Genomic DNA, 19,217 nt, shown 5'->3' with positions numbered 1-19,217 from the left:
CAGCATGTGGGATCTTAGTTCCCCGACCAGGGATCAAACTGGCATCCCCTGCACTACAAGATGGATTCTTAACCATGATACCACCAGGGAAGTCCCTGTACTATTGGTTCTTAAACTTTAGAAGGTATTAAAATCATCTGGAGGACTTTTTAAAACACTGATTGCTGAGCCTCACCTCCAGTGTTTCTGATTTAATCAATCTGAAATGGTGCCCAAGAATTTACCTTTTTTTTTGGCCACACCACGGGGCTTGTGGGAGCTTAGTTCCCCAACCAGGGATCAAACCCAGGCCCCTGACAGTGGAAGCGCAAAGTCCTAACCACTGGACCACCAGGGAATTCCCAGAATTTACATTTCTAACATGTTCTCAGGTGATGCTGATTCTGTTAGTCTGGGAACCATACTTTGAGAACCAATGGTGAGTAATAGGCATTTGCTCATTCATTCAACAAGTATATATTCCAGGCACAATTCTAGATACTGGGGTTATAGCAGGAAACAAAAGAGACAAGGCCTCTGTTCGCTTGAAGTTTAGTCTAGATGTTTTTAAATGCTTTTTTCTTATTTTTTAACATGAATTCCTTAATTATACCGAACTCTTTCTTGATCTTGAGCTTTTACACTTAAGGTGTTTTGCTTTTTTTAACTTACTTGAAATGATTCTCCATTTCCCCTTTCCTCTCTCCCTTTTTAAATCCTGCTCATCCAAAAACCAATTTGCAGCATGAAGCCGACCCTGTAATTTAAATTGTATTCCCCTACCTCAAGCCAGCCCTCCATTCCTCCTTTACTCTATATTATTTTCCCCAAACATTTAAATTCCCTAGGGGCAGGGATTTTGGTCTGTTGTTCACTGGTGTATCTCCAGCTCCTGGGAAAGCCCTCATAGGTAATTAGGAAATAAATGTTAAGTGCAGCAGTGTTTATAAGATGAAAAAGGAGAAAAGTAAAAGTGTTCAGCCATATATAATACATGCTGTAGTTATGATTAATGTTTAGAAAATGATACATAAGAAAACACATTGGACAGAAAGCCCATGGATTTGACTGTTTCTTTTCCCCCTCTTCTCTAATTTCTAAAATGTTTGTTAAAGAATTTTGAATTTCAGCTTCATTACTTATTAGTTGTATAACCTAAGGGGAGTTGTTCCTTCTATGTGCCTTGGTTTGTCTGTAAATTAGGGATAGTATAATGACCTACTTCAGGGTTGTGGGCATTAAATGAGTAATGTGCTTAGAACAGGGCCTTGCACATAGTAGGTGCCCAATAAATGTGAGCTACTACTGTTTAATAACTGAATATAATAAAAAAAGACAGCACTAATAAATATTCCACTTGGAAGTGCTGCATTAAGAATGTTAGGTTAGAATTAACTGCAGAAAACCTGTTAACTGATTTAAAAAAAAAACAAAAAGCTTTTAAAAAATCTGCACTCTTATGGACAAAACCTTCCCTAATCCCCATGACTTAATGTGATCTTTGCTTTCTCTGAATTTGTCTTGACGTTTGCCTTGAAGTTTTATCATAACTTCATTCAGTATGCAACAAACATTTATTAATTGCCTACTGTGTGCCAGGCACCATGTTATAGTGGTGAACAAGAGAAGGCAAGAGGTTCCTGCCTCAACAGACATTGCATCTTTGGTAGGGGAGACAGAAGGAAACAGGTAAACAAAATCATAAATAAGGTAATTATAGATCATAATAAATGTTACAAAGAAAGTTAAAATTGAATGTGATAGAAAGTAGCTGAGCTTAAAGGAGGATGCCATTTAAGAGAATTAGAGAAAATGATCAATGTTCAAAAGGAATAAGGGAGGGAATATGATAGAAAGTAACTTGGTAGGGGCAAGAGAGAAAATGGTCCTTTCTTAGTTGATGACTTTAATGCTGATCTCTAGTTCTACAAATCAGCTGGTCTCTGACATCTAATACTGTTTTGAATGATTATTTACCTGTTACCTTTTAGTGTTATATACTAACACATGTGTACACATCTATATATGTTTCTGTAATATCCATCTGTATATGTATAAATTTCAAAACCGTATGTTCATACTGATGCCCCAAATTCCAGTCCAGCACCAAAGGTTTCATTGCAGGCTTCTCTCTTTCCTTATCTGTACCTTTTTTTCTCCAAAAGTAAGAAACTTGTCTCTTGTTATCCATAATATATATATTTTTTGTTTTGTCCTAGTATACATGTAGAAGTTTCAGAACCGCTAATCCATACCCCTGCAAAACAGCAAATGGGCTAGCTAGAGTAAAATATTTGTGTGCCGCTCTTTTCATTTTTAGCTTTTGTTTGCCAAACTTTAGTTCCTTTTTTCTGTCTCCTCCTCCCAGTATGGTTGTGTTCATTTGTAATACAGTTAGGTTCATGTGGTACTGTTTGTATTACATTTTGGATTCCCCCTACTTTATAGCTGATTTTATCAGTGTTTATTTTTAGGTGTGTGTGTGTGTGTGTGTGTGTGTGTGTGTGTGAACCATTACCCTGTTCCTAAGCATCAGAGCTATACAAAAAGATGTACACAGAGACGTGTTGCTCCCTCTTCATCCCTACTTTCTTGTTCTTGTTCCCCTATTCTTTCCACCCATACTTATCCACACCCTGTGGGTAACCAGTCTCATTTGGATTTTATTCTCTCTTTCAAGGCTGATCTTCAGACAAGTTCTCAGCGTTTAAATCTTTCAGCCTCCAATGCTGCAGTGGCTGAACTTAAACCCGATTGTTGTATAGATGATGTCATACACCATGAAGTAAAGGAGATTGGAACACACATGTAAGAATTAATTTTACTAGATCTCAGAGGCTTTTACTTATATATGCCTTTATTTGAAATTTTTGCTTTATTTCCACTTATTCCACTTGTTATTAAGCCTAAGAACCTACTTCAGAAGGAATTTTGTGTACCGTGTTTACATGCTTGCCAGAAACAAACTTTAAACAAAATGTTTATTTTTTTTTTTTTTTTTTTTTTTTTTTTTATGCGTTACGCGGGCCTCTCACTGCTGCGGCCTCTCCCGTTGCGGAGGACAGGCTCCGGACGCGCAGGCCCAGCGGCCATGGCTCACGGGCCCAGCCGCTCCGCGGCACGTGGGATCCTCCCAGACCGGGGCACGAACCCGCGTCCCCTGCATCGGCAGGCGGACTCCCAACCACTGCGCCACCAGGGAAGCCCAAAAATGTTTATTTTTGAAAGGAAAAAATATCTTAATTTATCTTCACTTATCTCTAGTTTCATTTTTGCATCTACAATCTTATTTAAAAATAAAAATCCATGCAAACCTTTAAAACTCAGGTAGCACTCTAAAAGTACATTTATTCTTTTGAAATGCTAACTGATGTTAATAACATTTATTTTTAAATTCACAACTTTTCAGTTCTGTATTTAACTGTATAAATATACTCTACCCTGAGAGTTCAAAAATAGAGAACCAAAGTGGAGGTATGAGGGGAAAAAATCTCAAATTCTGTATTCCTGGCCTGTGTATGTATTTGAATGTGAATGCTGTATTTTTCTTCGTCTGAGAGGCAAATATGAAAATTTCAGCCATCTAAAGTAATTTTAGACTTCTCTATCTGCCTTACCACCCCCATATCCAGTTGATTCACAAAGTCCTGTTAGTTCTTGTTAACTATCTCTCAGTAGCCTCTCTTCATCTCCACTTAACGTCACCATTTTTGCTTCTCTTCTTTGTCTTAAAGAAATATGTAATATTATCTATTATTTAATTCATTTTGGTGACAAGCTCTGTTGTAGGCACTTTTTAATATATATTCTGTGGTTGGTATGAGCTTTGAGTCAGATTTTCTGGAGTTCAAATTTTACCTTGATTATTTATTTAATTATGTGATCTTGGATAAGTCACTTAACACTTCAGTGATCTCCTACTACCCTTAGGAAATTCTAACTGTATAGGTTTTGCAGAGCTCTCCACAACTAATCCTTACCAACTACGTACTCTAGTTCTCACCTTTCATCATGCTTCCCTCCCTCTCTACTCTGCAGTTCTTTTACCTCTGAACTGCTCTGTGACTTGAAATGTATCCTTCCCTTACAAAGGAATGCCTGTGTCATTTTGTTTAGTTTTCTTCCACTTTGTCATATCTCAGATTCATCATGACTTTCTCAAAGAGACTTTTTGACCTCCTAGACTAGATAAAATCCCCCTTCTTGTCTATTTTATAGCATCCACAACTTGTCATATTTTTCTATGTCTTTTATGCTTGACATTACTTACTGAGTGCCTGCCGTTCCCATTAAAGTATGAGTTCCACAAAGTCACCTGCATCACTGGGATTTAGCGAGAACAGTGGTCAATATTTGTTGAAATTGTTTTTATTGAAATGATATTAAATGTGTAAAATCCCCATTTTACAGAAAATGAGACTCTTAGAGAATTTAATAGCTAGCACATAATGACATAGAACTCAAATCTAAATCTAACTTCATAACCTGTACCTTGCTACACTGCTTCCAACTGTGAGCACTTGGAGAGCAGGTATTGAGTTTTGATGAACTCTAAATACCTAGCACCTAGTTTACTACTAGGTACAAGTATAAAGTAGAAATTAAATTACCTGTAATGTCACCACCTAGTATAGCCACTATTATAATATTGGTATATTTCAATCCTTTATGTGCATATATATATAAAACAGATGTGTGTAAGTAACTTATATAATATTTTATAGAATTTTGATCATATTACGCATGGTTTTATCTTTGTTAATACACCAGGAACCCAGTTTAGTCAGTATTCTTTGAAAATTCTTTTTTTTTTTTTTTTTTTTTGTGGTACGCGGGCCTCTCACTGTTGTGGCCTCTCCCGTTGCGGAGCAACAGGCTCCAGACGCGCAGGCTCAGCGACCATGGCTCGCTGGCCCAGCCGCTCCGCGGCACGTGGGATCCTCCCGGACCGGGGCGCGAACCCGCGTCCCCTGCATCGGCAGGCGGACTCTCAACCACTGCGCCACCAGGGAAGCCCCTGAAGGATTCTTTTCTAAATTTCTCATAACCACCAACAGTATAAAGAGAGTCAGTTTCTCTAAACTCTCACCAACCCTGATATTTCTTGGAAAGAATTTTTGCCAAATCCTAAGATAAGGAAAAATCTTATTTCATTATTTTAATTTGTTTCTTTGACTACTTGTGAGGCTGAACATTTCCACATTTTTGTTAGTCGATTATGGTACTACAATTTATGTGTATATCCTTTTCTTCTATTTTGAATGAGATATTGTTTTGCTTATAAAAATTTCTCTTCATATTGTTAGAAGCATTTTTTCCCAGTTTGTTGTCCTTCTTAAAATTTTGTTTTAGTGTTTTTGATTTATCCAATTTCTAAATTTGTGGAAGTCTTTTCCTTTCCATTGCATTTATATTAAAAAGTCTTTCTTCATCCTGGAATTTTTAAAAAATTTGTATTTTCTTCTAGTTTATATGAACTTAACTTTTTACATTCAACTATTTAGTTATCCTGTGATTTATTTTGGCTTATGCTTTACTTTCTGAAGAAAAAAGTTTCTGACTTCCTGCTTTAAAAATGGTATATCTTATTTTACTAATCAGCTTTCTTGTTCATGGAATTATATCCATATCTACTGGAACTCTTTTTTTCCTGCTCTAGGCTCATTTGGCTGCACTTTCGTGTCATAGTATAAATATTTTCCAAATTTGTCAGTAGAATTGAAGGTTAGTAGATTAACTATTAAAAAACAAAATTGATAGTGATTCAAAATCATTAAAACATCTTTCTGTTTCAGCTTGGTGTGTGCAGTGAGTTATACAACTCAGGGTGGAGAAAAAATGTATTTTAGAAAATTCTTCAAATTTCAGGTATTGAATATGACAGTGGTAAATAGTGTTTAGATGCCCTTTTTTCCCCTAGGAGATTACTACTATTTATATGCAGTAAAAACAAACTCCAAATAAAGCAAATAGCTTAATATTTTTTGATTTGTCTTATTCCTAGCAATCTAAAGTTGGACTAAAGTAAGTTAAATAAAAGCAGAGAAATTATCATTGTGGTTACTAGCAATCTAAAGTTGGACTAAAGTAATTTAAATAAAAGAGAAATTATCATTGGAAATGTAATGTTTTATCCAGAAAACAATTTGTTGTGTTTTCATGCCTTGACAAAACACAAAAGAATCTAGAAGATGGATAAAATAAGTGTAAAGTCCAGACAAAATAAGTGTAAATAATATCAGATTTCTAAGGAAATATTTAAATGAGAGATTATTGCCTTGGGCTAAGTGGACCAAGCTTCCTTCAGAGACTTCATGAGTCACTGAAATTGTAGTTAGAATTTTTTATTTATACACAATTTTCGAAGTCCATAATCAAAAATAGTTAAAAACCACTGTTTTAACACATGTATGTGTGTGGATAGGGAAATGAGATGACCATATACAGTTATGTAGATCTAGATATGATACTATATATATTTTTCATTCCTCTGTTTGTAAGTGGAAGAAAAAGTACCAGCAATAGGAAGAAAAATTTTGCTTTATTCTATTGCTTTTGTTATCACTCATCTGTTTAAGATTTTGCATGTCTTTTAAAAGAAAATAAAAGGTTTGATTGCTTATTTTGATAAACATGCTTTGTGAAATATATAGAGAGAAATACACAAAAATATATGTGTTCAGTTTAACAAACTATTATGAAGTACAGATCCATATAACTCATGTAACTATTACCCAGTCAAGAAATTACGGTGGCTTTTTTAAAAATGCATTTGGGATTGTTTTTGTTTTTACAAGAGTACTGCATACCCATTAGAAAAGTCTATTACAATTAAAATTGGAAAATGCCTTTGACAAATTTAAGCTCTATGGTTTAAAGCAGATAAACAAAATAAATGGTCAAATGATAATAATCTCCTTTGATTGATATGCTTTATTCAACTAGGTTCTCAAACCATTGGATGTGAAAACCAAATTTTACAATGCAGAGGTAAGTGTTGAGCACTTAATGGGATTTCAGTTTCAACATTAAGATCTTATTTGACTAAAATTCTCATGTATTACATTTCTTTTCATATCAGAGTAAATTGCTGATATGACTGTGAATTACTTGTGAAAAATGAGCATAAAGTTCAATTGAAAGTGAATAATTTCACTGCAGATCTCTTTTAGTCTGCTGTTTTCAACTGACATGAAATAAATATGCCTTGATTTTTATTCTCGTTAATTTTGTGAGGCTTTCACCGTCTTTCATTAAATGATTGCCCTGTGCTTCCATTTAATAGTTGTTGTTACCATCTAAAAACATTAGCAATCTGTTAAATATTTTATAAATGTGGTTGTGATATTACAAAAATTGAAGTGGTAGATCCAACCCTGCAAAGAAGATTTAATATTCACCTAGAAAAATATTAAGTAGAGCTCAGTACATTAAATTCTTTGTCCTGGGAAGTCAGTGTGCCAGCCAGAGTTAGGTTGCTAAGTTTAGTGAATGGTTTGAAATGCTCCTTGGGAGAAACAAATTTGGCAAAAATATAGAAAGAAGTAACTTTTAGAATAGAAGATTATCTTCTTTCCTAACAAAAGAGATAAAATAGAATTTTCCATAAGGAAAAGGTTTTATGGCTTGGATTTCTTTTACAGTTCTATTTTATCCTGGTATCTCGAGGTCCAGAAAAAGCAGATTTCCTAATGGGCCTTTTACTCCCCCAAAGTCATGTGTTTCATATCACAGTGATAAACTCAAAGGTATTCAAATGCAGTATTTTGAAATGAAAATTTTGTCTATTACTCCAAAACCAGGTGATCAGAAATTTGTGGTCACATGTCAAATTTGATATCTATTTTTACCATCAGCATCTGAATTTTTATTCACTATAAAGTTTGTACTACAGCTGGGCATACTAAGACATCTAAGATAAGGAACCTAACCTTAAAGTAAAAACCTATTAGGAGAAACAAAAAAAGTGCATAAAATAACAAAAGTAACTAGTATAGTATATAGTGAGACTAAAGAGCATGACGCAAAAAGATGTGCTACAGGAACTCAGGGGATGAGATTTTGGAGTAGTCTAAAGAAGCTTCATGGAAAAGGAAGAGAACTGCATCAGTGTCTAGAAGGAATAGGTGTTAGAAACGTCTAAGTGTCAGAGCAGTGAAGGCATTCCAAGCCGAGTTGGAAATACAAGTGGAACGTACAGTATGTAGTGAAGAGTATACATATTTGATGCAAGGATACAGTCTTATCAAGGAGATAACTAGATGTTTAAAGGCACATATAGGAAGGCACATATTAAACTATTTCAGGTTTTCTTTGTTGAAGTATGGTGGTACATTAAGATACTTGTCAAGTAGTTTTATCACACCAATATTCAGAGTGAGTTGCAAATTGTTTTTTAAATTGCTAGTTATTCCATAAATAACATAAAAGTAATATACTCCCCAAAAAGAAAGGAAAAAACCCACAAGTCCACCACACTAAAAAGTAATTGGTTCTTCATTAACCCATATTTTCTTTCAGTCTTTACTCATTTATATATAATATTCTGTTTTTATAATCATAGTAACAATTTTGTTTGCTTTTTCAGTTAACATTAAGTATAGACATAAATTTTAGTCTAAACTTAGCCAACAAACTTCAGCTAAAAAATTTTAGTAAAATTCTGAACTTTTGAAAATAGACATTTTTTTAAAAATGAGGAGTGAACAAATAGCATTTAGGATCTCTCTAAGATATTTGGTATTACCTATTAGGCAAACAAATACTGTTCTGCCTGTAACATGAAGCAGATTCTATGGACTCCATCTAGGAAATTCAGGTAAATTGTAGGAGTTAGTTAACCACACTGATATCAGTAGTTTATTTTTATTACACTATGCCATAGTCCTTACATGACAACTGTTATTAGCCCCACATTTGTCTCAAACATGTTTTTTATGCTGCTTCTAAAAATTCTAATACTGTGTGAATCACCTAAAGGAAAACAAGTTTTGTGAGAAACTTTGTTGTAGTCTTCTAATATAAGAAAGCCTTGTAGGGCTTCCCTGGTGGCGCAGTGGTTGAGAATCTGCCTGCCAATGCAGGGGACACGGGTTCGAGCCCTGGTCTGGGAAGATCCCACATGCCACGGAGCGACTGGGCCCGTGAGCCACAACTACTGAGCCTGTGTGTCTGGAGCCTGTGCTCCGCAACAAGAGAGGCCACAACAGTGAGAGGCCCGTGCACGGCGATGAAGAGTGGCCCCCGCTCGCCGCAACTAGAGAAAGCCCTCGCACAGAAACGAAGACCCTACACAGCCAAAATAAATAAATAAATAAATGAATTAATTTAAAAAAAAAAAAAAAAAGAAAGCCTTGTAAAAAAAAAAAAATTGGTGACATTAGAAGCTAGGTGTCAAACCTTTGATCACAGCTCCATGCCAGGTACTGAAGAGAAATAAATATAAACTGAACATCTTCCCAGTCCTCACGGTACTTAGATCTAGTGAAGGAGACTGACATGACATAAATACAGTGTAAGCATCCCCGCCCACCCCGATCATAAGTGTACTTATTCTCTGGGAACATAGGTGAAAAAGATTTCCAGCTATGTGTTTGATGAAAGAGCTGACATTTGAGATGGCCCTTGGTAAATAAGTAGCTTTAGCAATATATATGTGAAAAAAAGACAAACTGTGAAATCTGTTAACTCTCAGTTGTCTGAAGTGGTCTAGCCCAGCATTCCCTGAAGTGTGATCAGTGGAACTGTAATCACTCAAGATCCTCCTTGAAAAAATGATTCCATTATTAGATAAATTTAAGAGAACCTATACAGTGTACATCTATTCTGAATGTGGCAGATAGTATATACTCAACCTAAGTAATCTATGAAGAAGTTACAAAGTGAGTAAAGAATTTATAGAACTAGAAACGCATGGAATATACCTCTCTCCCCCAAGATATGCCCTTGAATATTTGCTCCTGTTTAAGTATTCACCTATAGTGTTCTTCTCTATTCATTTAACCTTAGCAGTTTCACCTTTTTAGAAGAATGATTTGTCATATTTCTTTGTATTACTTTCTGTTTACTTCCTTGTTTTACTAATGCTGTCTTGTTTAGTAAATTAAAAAAAATGCAGAAATGCATTTTATTTTAAAGTTATTCTTTTTCTTTAACATTTAATCTGATTTTTCTAATTTTTCTTTTTTATTTTTCCATTAGAGTGACCTCAGTTCTGTGGTAATTTGATTTTTTATTATAAATTTATATGCTTTTCTTACTTACCACTTTTTGACTCTGCCTAATTAATCTCTCTTTATAAAACATAGTGGAAAAACAAAGTTAGTTGTGAATATACTTACGTGACTTCAAAAATATGTATATAATTTGTACTTTTTATATTGATCATCTTATTCTATGGGAAAAAATACATCAAAGATTAAATTGGCATATTGAAACAATTATATTCTTATTTTTAGTGTGTTTCCTGTAGCTGTTTTTAAAAAGAGGCATGTTAACCTTGTTTAAAATAGCCTCAGGATTTTCAACCTCTTAATATAAAATATCCTACTATACTTCAATTCTTTGAGTAAACTGTGTAGTTGAAATTCATCTTCAAGTGAGCAGTGGTTTTAGTTTTAAGTCTGGGTCAGGTAAAGGTGGCCCTTTGACAACAGTAAACAGAAGAAAATTAAATTTTCCCACGTTGACTAAAACCATATTTTCAAATTTCTATTTAATATAAGCAGCATTTGCTTATAACACAATATATACATGATAAAAACATCAACTGCCTTAGCACTGAATTCTTATCTTAATTTTTTAAATGTCAAGTTATTTCATGCTAACTGTTCAAACTAGCTTAATTTTCCATTATGCAGCTTGTTTTTCTTTCATTTTATCTAAGCTCTTCTAAACTTATGCAGAAATTGCATTTTTAAATTTGAAATGTGGGTCTATGGTTATTTTTTTTAAAGCAATGGATCGATGGGATATTTTTTTTGAGAAAAAGTAACAGAATAATGCCTTTGAATGGGTACTTCTTTTAAACTGATAAATCGTATTTCTATTTTCATTAGAGCACATGTGCCAAGGACTAAAGAATCTGTTTTGTTTTAGATAATAATACATTAAATTATAACTTCATCACTATATTTTTGCAAATGATTTCTACTTTCCTGGATTTAGTGTTAAAAAAACTCATAAGTGCCAAAAATTTTTGGTCATAGTTTATTTTATTTCTGTATATATATTACTATGAAACTTCTGAATAAAATAATTCTAGAATATCCTTAGTATACCATTTTATGTATAGGTTTTTATCAAAAATGAGCCAAGTTTTCTGTTATCCTCCAATATATACCCCCCAAAATAACCAAATAGCATAAAAAGAAGAATGTTTAACATAAATAATTAGGGAATTTAAAATATTATATAAAAGTACATATGTAAGTTACCCATTGACTGAAATACTGCTGTATAGCACCAGTTTTCACTAAGACCACAAAATACCTTTTGTTTGATTTAAAAACTTAAAGATTTCAAGTACAATTCACATATATTTTTGCTCTAAATATACATTTTCAATGAACCAAGAAATCACTAATGACTACTTTTAAAAAAGCTTTAATTAAAAAGTTAAATTCTTATAAGATTATAAAATAGATTATTTGCTATACTATCTAAATTGAAGTAACATGAAAATTGAAATTAATAAATTATGCTGGAATATTATAACAAAGACCTAATTATCTAAACACATCTCTGAAATGATAGGTGCACAGGTAAATTCATTATACTAAATTGCATTTTCACATTTTAATGACTTACCAGAAAATTTAAAATATATGTAACTGAAATTCCAGTTAAGCGTTTTTGGATATCAATACAAAAAATATTATAGTTATCCCCCATCCATTGTTTGACAACTTACCAGTTGACTAACACTTGACTTTGCCCCTGTGAATTATGTTAGGAGGACAGTTTCTTTTCTTGCATTAATTATGATAACTTTGATTTGCAGGCATGAACTAATCACATTTGTGGTTAATGTTTTTTCTTCATATAAATCAGATATTGTTGTGGTGGTAAAGTACTTTAAACACCAGCATACTTTGGTGGATTTTTCTTTCATATTTTCAGACTGATGAAGTATTTCTTGAAGCCCAGATTCAGAACATTACAACCTCACCCATGTTTATGGAGAAAGTTTCACTGGAGCCATCTATAATGTACAATGTAGCAGAATTAAATTCAGTCAACCAAGCTGGAGAATGGTAAATATGGATTATGAAGTGTTTGCTTTTATTTTGAAAGATATGAACTTTTCTAACACTGTTACTCTCGGGTGGTTTAAAATTTTTTTTAAGGGATAGACATTATTTTATTAGAGAAGTTTTAAATTCACAGAAAAATTGACCAGAAAGCACAGCATTCCCACATGCCCTCCTCCCCACTTACAGGATCCCCTGTTATTTACATCTTGTTTAATGTGGCACTTTTTTTTTTTTTTTTTTCCTTTTTTTGCGGTACGCGGGCCTCTCACTGTTGTGGCCTCTCCCGTTGCGGAGCACAGGCTCCGGACTCGCAGGCTCAGCAGCCATGGCTCACGGGCCCAGACGCTCCGCGGCATGTGGGATCTTCCCGAACCAGGGCACGAACCCATGTCCCCTGCATCGGCAGGTGGACTCTCAACCACTGCGCAACCAGGGAAGCCCCCCAGTGTGGCACATTTTTTACAGTCGATGAACTAATACTGATACTTATTATTAACTGAAGTCCATGGTTTACATTAGGGTTCACTTTTTGTGTTGTGCATTCTGTGGGTTTTGACAAATGTGGTGACACGTAGCCATCCTGACTGTAGGATATAAAAGTTTCACTGCCCTAAAAATCGATGGTCCACCTGTTCAGCCCTCCCTTCACATGAAAATAAGATCCTAACCATTTGTACTTGAAGCACTTATTCTTTAAAATTTTTATAACAATTCAGTGAGATAAATATGGAACATTTCATCCTTATCCTGCAAATGATAAAACTGAGGCATTGTAAGAAATGATGGAGAAGTTAGAAGGGGTAAGAGTAAGCAGTGAGTTTTAAGGAGTATTCTCTTAACATCAAAAGGAGTGAGGATAGGAATAGATGATTTAATTTTTCATGAAAATGAAATACACATCTTTATAGGTAATATAGAAAAAGAAGAATAAATAAATGTAGGGTTGATATTAATATGGATAAGAAGGTAATAGCTGGAGAAAGTACCTGATTTTAATAATCAAGAATGAAAAATTTACTTTTACTTATTATGGGGCTTACAGTAAAGTTCATAGCCTCTCATACCCCCACAGAGGAAAACAATAATTTTCCACTATTTTCCTGATCTTTTAATTAATTTTGAAAAATCATTAGTTTAGAATGGTATGTTTCTTTTTATTCTAAACTATTTGCTTTCATAATTTTAGAGAAGAGACAGGATACTTAAGGTTCTGATTTCTATTGCTATTTTTCAGTTAATCAGTGTATATCCAATGCTTCGGGTAATATATTGCATTATATTATAAAGAATCTCAAGATTTTCCATATCAACTGAAAAAAAATAAAGAAAAATAAGTCCTCTCAGTACAAGTCCTTTTCATTGTGTTGCAACCACCGACCTGTTGTATTCTGGATCTTTGGGTGGTAAATCATTCAGTTTCTGTCCAAAGGAACAATCACAGCTATGGTTTTTCTTCTAAAAGGTTCTAGAGAATTTTTTCCATCTCTGTCTCCACCCCACAGCGTAACTACATTTGGGTCAAGAGCATATCTGCAGCCAATGGATACACGCCAGTACTTGTACTGCCTAAAACCCAAGAAGGAGTTTGCAGAAAAAGCAGGCATCATTAAGGGAGTAACGGTAATTGGAAAATTGGATATAGTATGGAAAACAAATCTAGGTGAAAGGGGAAGATTACAGACCAGCCAACTTCAAAGAATGGTGAGTCTAGAAAAAACACTGATGGGGGTTTTGGTGTGTGGTGCGCAGATAGTTAGAACAACTTAAATTTTCCTAGGTTTGTCACTAAAAATCAGAGCACTATAAAAGACATTGATATTACTGGAGAATAAAAGACTAATAATTTCACTGATATCTAGGTAGAAAATTGGTATTGATATGAATGGGAAATTTTCAAATGTTAATTTATGCATTATACATGTTTTTTTACTTTACCAAATTAAAATAACTGCGTATCAGTTGTTTCCTCCTGTGGTAATTTGTCCTCACCGTTAACTGACTTCCACTATATTAAAGTTTTCTTTTCTTGCAATGTCTTGGAACTCTTGGACTTATACTACATTTATCTACTCAGTTCATACCTTTTTTAAAGATATTTAAAATGTGGGTCATCTGAAACTCAGGTGAGTCCCACTCAAATTATCTTGTAAACATAGGTTGGATATTTTACCTAATTTCTACTCCGAGAGTATGGATAAGCTACCAGCCTTCTTTTTCTTGTGCTAGTGAGAATATACTACAGAATCATCTGTTTATACTGAATATCACCTACTGTGATATATTCTAAAATTTACTTTTCTTTTACTGTTTGAGGTAAAAATTGAAAAAAAAGAGATTATCACTGGGCCTATTTTTAAATATAGCCATTAGCTATCATCCTGCCATGGCATGTTGATTCTGTTGTCTGTCCCTGCCAGTGTGTCTTGTGAACAGACATGATTTTCTTCTTGGATCATTTCAGTGACCTTCCTTTTCTTGTTTTACCTATGAAGAGTTACGTATGTATAAGCTACAGTATCTTTGGAAAGTATCCCTTTAAGATCAGACCCCCTGAAATTCCTTTACTATTTACCTGTGAGATTCATTTTAACTCTACTAAACATGGAGTAATTATAACAAAAACAGTCGAGGTCTGTAGTGCTATGCTGTAGGCAGTAGCAGCAAAAGAAGTTAGAATGACTGTGGTACCCTCACTAAAATGGAAAGGTTTTGTAATAGATGTATGTTAACTGTATTGCTTTTTCTCCTAGGCTCCAGGTTATGGAGATGTTAGGTTGTCTTTGGAGGCAATCCCAGATACTGTAAACCTAGAAGAACCTTTTCATATTACTTGTAAAATAACAAACTGCAGGTAATGCCAGTATTTGTGGATGGATGTCCTTTCTTCCTTACCTACTTGAGAGAATTTTTAAATCTTTTAAATATGCTACCTCCTTGTAAGTTTCCTCTTGCCATATAGTCTTCTCTGACGTTGACATTGAATACTGTAAAGTTCTTCATCTGGTAGCTGTATATTACATATTTTAGAGGTCCTACTGTATTAGGCATTTTTTGTATTTTGTTTCCGTACCTATGAGGTAGGTATTAATTATTCACATTCTTTGCAAGAGAAAGCCAATTCAGAGGATGTGGCTTATTCACCCTCAGAGAGCTAGAAAAGATGGGATCAGAATCTGAAAGTGGGTGTATTTGACTTCAAAGTCCATGTTCTTATCCTCATTTACACACTTCAGATTACTAAAACATGAACTAGCAGTTTCTTATGGAATAATACATTATAGATTTACTGTAATAAGATAAATTTTTCTGAGCCATACTTATACCTGACCTGTATCTTAAGTATTAAGAAAGTTAGAAGTGGTTATGAATTTAATATAGGGGATAACCATAGATTGGAAAACAGGGCTTTGATAATAGAGTATAATCTAGCTATTGTGAAGCAAAGAGCACAGGGCTTTGAAGCCAGAAAAACCTAGGATTAAATCCCAGTCCTATCACTTTTCTACTACTTGTATTACTACTTGGTATGTATTATTAATTGGGGCATTTTGATAATATTGCAATGATGAATCCCTATCCTTAGTCCAAATGTATAATCCTTTTTAATTCTATATCCCTTACAACTTTATATTAGGGAGATAAGAAGTATTCATCCTTCAGAATTACAAAAATACCTACTTCCCCTGTGAAGCTTCCTAGACCCTCCCGTGCACAATCATCCTTTTCTCTGTCATAGCAAATTGTAATATAGTTTTTTAGTGGTATTAATATATTGCTGTAATCATTAGTCTCTTCCTTACTGAATTGTGAGTAATTCAAGAAAAGGGATCATGTCCTACCCAGCATTATAAATGCAGTGCCTGCCACATCATAGGAGCTCAGTAGACAACACACACAGGATAAAGACCCTGTGCATATAGGGTGTGCTTTTGGATTTTTGGTTTGTTTTGCATTTTTGAGTTATAACAAATCAGTTATTGACCAAATGACAAAGTGCTGTAATAAAGAAGTTTATTTGGGTATTCACTTTACCTTTTGGCGATTCAAGTAAGTTTTCTAAAAAGCACTTGTTTCTTATTCAGTTTCCTCATCTATAAAAATGGAAGTTCGACTTCCCCAACACACAAAGACACATACACACAACATACACTTACCGGAGTTTTGTGAAACGTAACGAGAAAATTCATGCATTGCACCTAAACTGGTCTGTGGCACACAGTGAACATTTCAAATTTGGCGGGGGCGGGAGATGGAGACATATAAAAGCTAAATATCATTAAATCAACATGTCTAAAAATCAAGTTTGAGTTTAAAATTAAATAAGTATTTAAAATGTGGAGCCAACTCCAAGGAGAAAAACTTAGTTTTAAAGAGTTGAAAGCAAGTCATGAATGGTGGTAGAGTAGCAGACCGTTTTCATTATGAGCCTTTTGGTTTGGGTTTTGATTTTAAAAACAATGTGCATACTTTCATTAAAAGTTTTTTTTTTAGCTTAAGTTTAAGTTGAAATGGTGGTATCGATTATAAGCAGAGGTAGTCTTTTCGTGTTAATTGAACATCTGAATAGTTTTACTTACAAATCTTGCCATTTTCTATGTTATCTGCATGGTAAAGGAACATAGATTAAATAGAAAAAGCACTGGACCAGACTCAGTTTATCTTTTTCTTTCCTGTAGAGTGCCCTACAGAAATAGGAAGGATGCATAGCAACAAGATTAGACACAGATGTCTGGAAGTCTTCCAGAGAAATGGCCAAACTGTTAACAGATCAGCACCAGGGAGCCAGTGTTCAATAACAGAACCAGAAAGCCTACATCCAGACAGGCAGATTAGTCTCAGTGTCACTGTAAATCCCAGAAGACACCATCTCCTTTCATTTTCCTGATTCTACCTTAAGTGACATAAAAATATGATAGCTTTTCATTTGTTCCTGGTTTCCTGTTGGACACTCAGAAAAGAAATTCACCCACAATAGTGGATGAAATATTGCAGTACCTCTTTGTGAAAGGAACAAGATTTATTCCTGTTTTTCTGATTCCTCCAGCAGTGAAAGAACGATGGATCTCGTTTTGGAAATGTGCAATACCAGCTCTATCCACTGGTGTGGCATTTCAGGAAGACAGCTTGGAAAGCTCCATCCAAGTTCCTCTCTCTGCCTTGCCCTCACTCTACTGTCTTCAGTACAGGGACTGCAAGTATGCTCTCTTTTCAATAATTTCGGTATTTGGGGGCTATTAATCCATAGTCATTTATTATATCCATTCTTTCTCTGGTCATTACCAATGAATGAAAACTTAGGTCTATATGTTTCTCTCAATAGAGTGTCTCCGGCTTAAGACTAACAGACACGTTCTTAAAGAGAACATATGAATATGATGACATTGCACAAGTCTGCGTGGTATCTTCGGCCATTAAAGTGGAAAGCTGAAGAAAATTTCCAGTGTTATGCTTGTCATTGAGTTTCCCAGAACCTTCTGTATTTTTGTCACTTTTGTAAAATGATCAAGTCAACAGTAAAAATAAGTATATATTATTTAAATTTCTTTCCTGTAAAACAGTTAAAATATTTGTTTTGAAAAGAACCATCTACTGATTTTATCTTGTGAGTTACAGTCTAGATGAACATTTGTATACTTTCCACACATATGCTATTTTGTTTCATTTTAAATGACCATTGGACTTTGTTCTCCAAAAGCTCTATATTTGAGGCCATTTGTCCCTAGCAGGTATCTTGAATAATGGTCAGCACACTTTTCATGTAAAGGGCCAGATACTACATATTTTAGATCTTGCAGTCCATGTGGTTTGTATTGAAAATGCTCAACTCTGCTGTTGTAGTGCAAAAGCAGCCAGTAGGCAAACGTTGCACAGCAGCGTTTACAAAAACAGACAGCTGGCCGGATTTGGTCTGCGGGCCGTAGTTTGCTGATCTCAATCTAGAAGATACAGTTGTTTCTTAAAATTTTAGAATTCTTATCATACTTAACTTAGAAGTATTTCCGTTAACCCCCGTTTTTTCCCTCAGTCAATAAAAAAAGTTTAAAATAACCGGGGTGGTCCTCATGTAATCTTGTATTTGCTAACACAATATGAGTTTTTCTAGTTGTTTTCAAAATTATCGTATTGGTATCTGTGATTGTGTGTACATACAAACACACACGTCTAAGTTTCAGTTACTAACAGCAGATCAGAATTGGTTTTATTTCTTAAATTGTTGATTGTTAACTAAGAAGTCTGATAATTTTCTAATTCTAAGCCAAAAAAGTCCTGTTTTTTCTTCCCCATTGAAAAATAAGCCACTTATTTTCATAAGGATTAAAGGATTTCCAGCTTCTGATATTTGCTTTTGAACTCTACATCATGTATTAATATTACAAAACTTTCTATCTCTGCATGTAATCACACAAATTTACTTATGCCATATACAAAACAATGAGAAAGTTAAGACTATAAACAACTTTACAACATGAATGTAATAAAAGTTTCAATATTTTGAAAACAAAAGCTAATACTGTTAAATAAAACTTATTTTGCTAAGTTGAAATTCAAGGATGTATATATAATTGCTTACATGTAAAGAGTGCATAAAGTCAAATACAAAAGTTGTTTTTTCTTAAATGCATAATTATTTATTGCCATGACAAACTGTTTGGTCCAAAATGAAAGCTATATTCAGAATGAGATTTGCCCTTAAATTGGAGAGGTAATCAATGAAATGTCTGTGCAAAATAAAGTGCAAGCAGTATAAAATTGAAGTCTGTGTTTCCTCTAAAATGAGTACAATTGATTAAATGATGAAATAAGACTTTATAGCCACTGCACTGGGTACTGCGATAACTTTTCAAGCATCTTCTCATGACTGAACCTTCTGTTTCAAATTTTAAAAGTAACATACAATGGTCACTTGGAATATGCTATATAATTTGACTTATAATTACAAAGACTCCTTTTATAAGCAATACCTAGACACATAATGTTCCTCCT

At 34.2% G+C, this 19,217-nt stretch overlaps 1 protein-coding gene across 5 annotated transcripts in view; it reads left to right on the top strand.

Annotated features, from left to right (window-relative positions):
• Nucleotides 1-18,988, top strand: part of TRAPPC13 (trafficking protein particle complex 13) — a 35,826-nt gene extending 16,838 nt beyond the window's left edge. The window contains exons 5-13 of one of the 5 annotated variants that reach the window (XM_032629079.1): nt 2,660-2,787; nt 5,775-5,847; nt 6,925-6,969; nt 10,180-10,197; nt 12,100-12,233; nt 13,736-13,934; nt 14,984-15,084; nt 17,278-17,428; nt 17,554-18,988. In XM_032629079.1, coding sequence (XP_032484970.1) covers nt 2,660-2,787; nt 5,775-5,847; nt 6,925-6,969; nt 10,180-10,197; nt 12,100-12,233; nt 13,736-13,934; nt 14,984-15,084; nt 17,278-17,428; nt 17,554-17,661 — 957 coding nt within the window. In that variant the 3' untranslated portion in view covers nt 17,662-18,988. The remainder of the gene's footprint in view (nt 1-2,659; nt 2,788-5,774; nt 5,848-6,924; nt 6,970-10,179; nt 10,198-12,099; nt 12,234-13,735; nt 13,935-14,983; nt 15,085-17,277; nt 17,429-17,553) is intronic. The other 4 variants (XM_032629083.1, XM_032629080.1, XM_032629082.1 and 1 more) reach the window with 4 other exon arrangements.
• Nucleotides 18,989-19,217: the final 229 nt, after the last annotated feature.

The sequence above is a fragment of the Phocoena sinus genome, chromosome 3 (genome assembly GCF_008692025.1).
Source record: "Phocoena sinus isolate mPhoSin1 chromosome 3, mPhoSin1.pri, whole genome shotgun sequence".
Classification (NCBI taxonomy): Eukaryota; Metazoa; Chordata; class Mammalia; order Artiodactyla; family Phocoenidae; genus Phocoena; species Phocoena sinus.
This window is presented reverse-complemented; position numbering and strand designations above follow the sequence as displayed.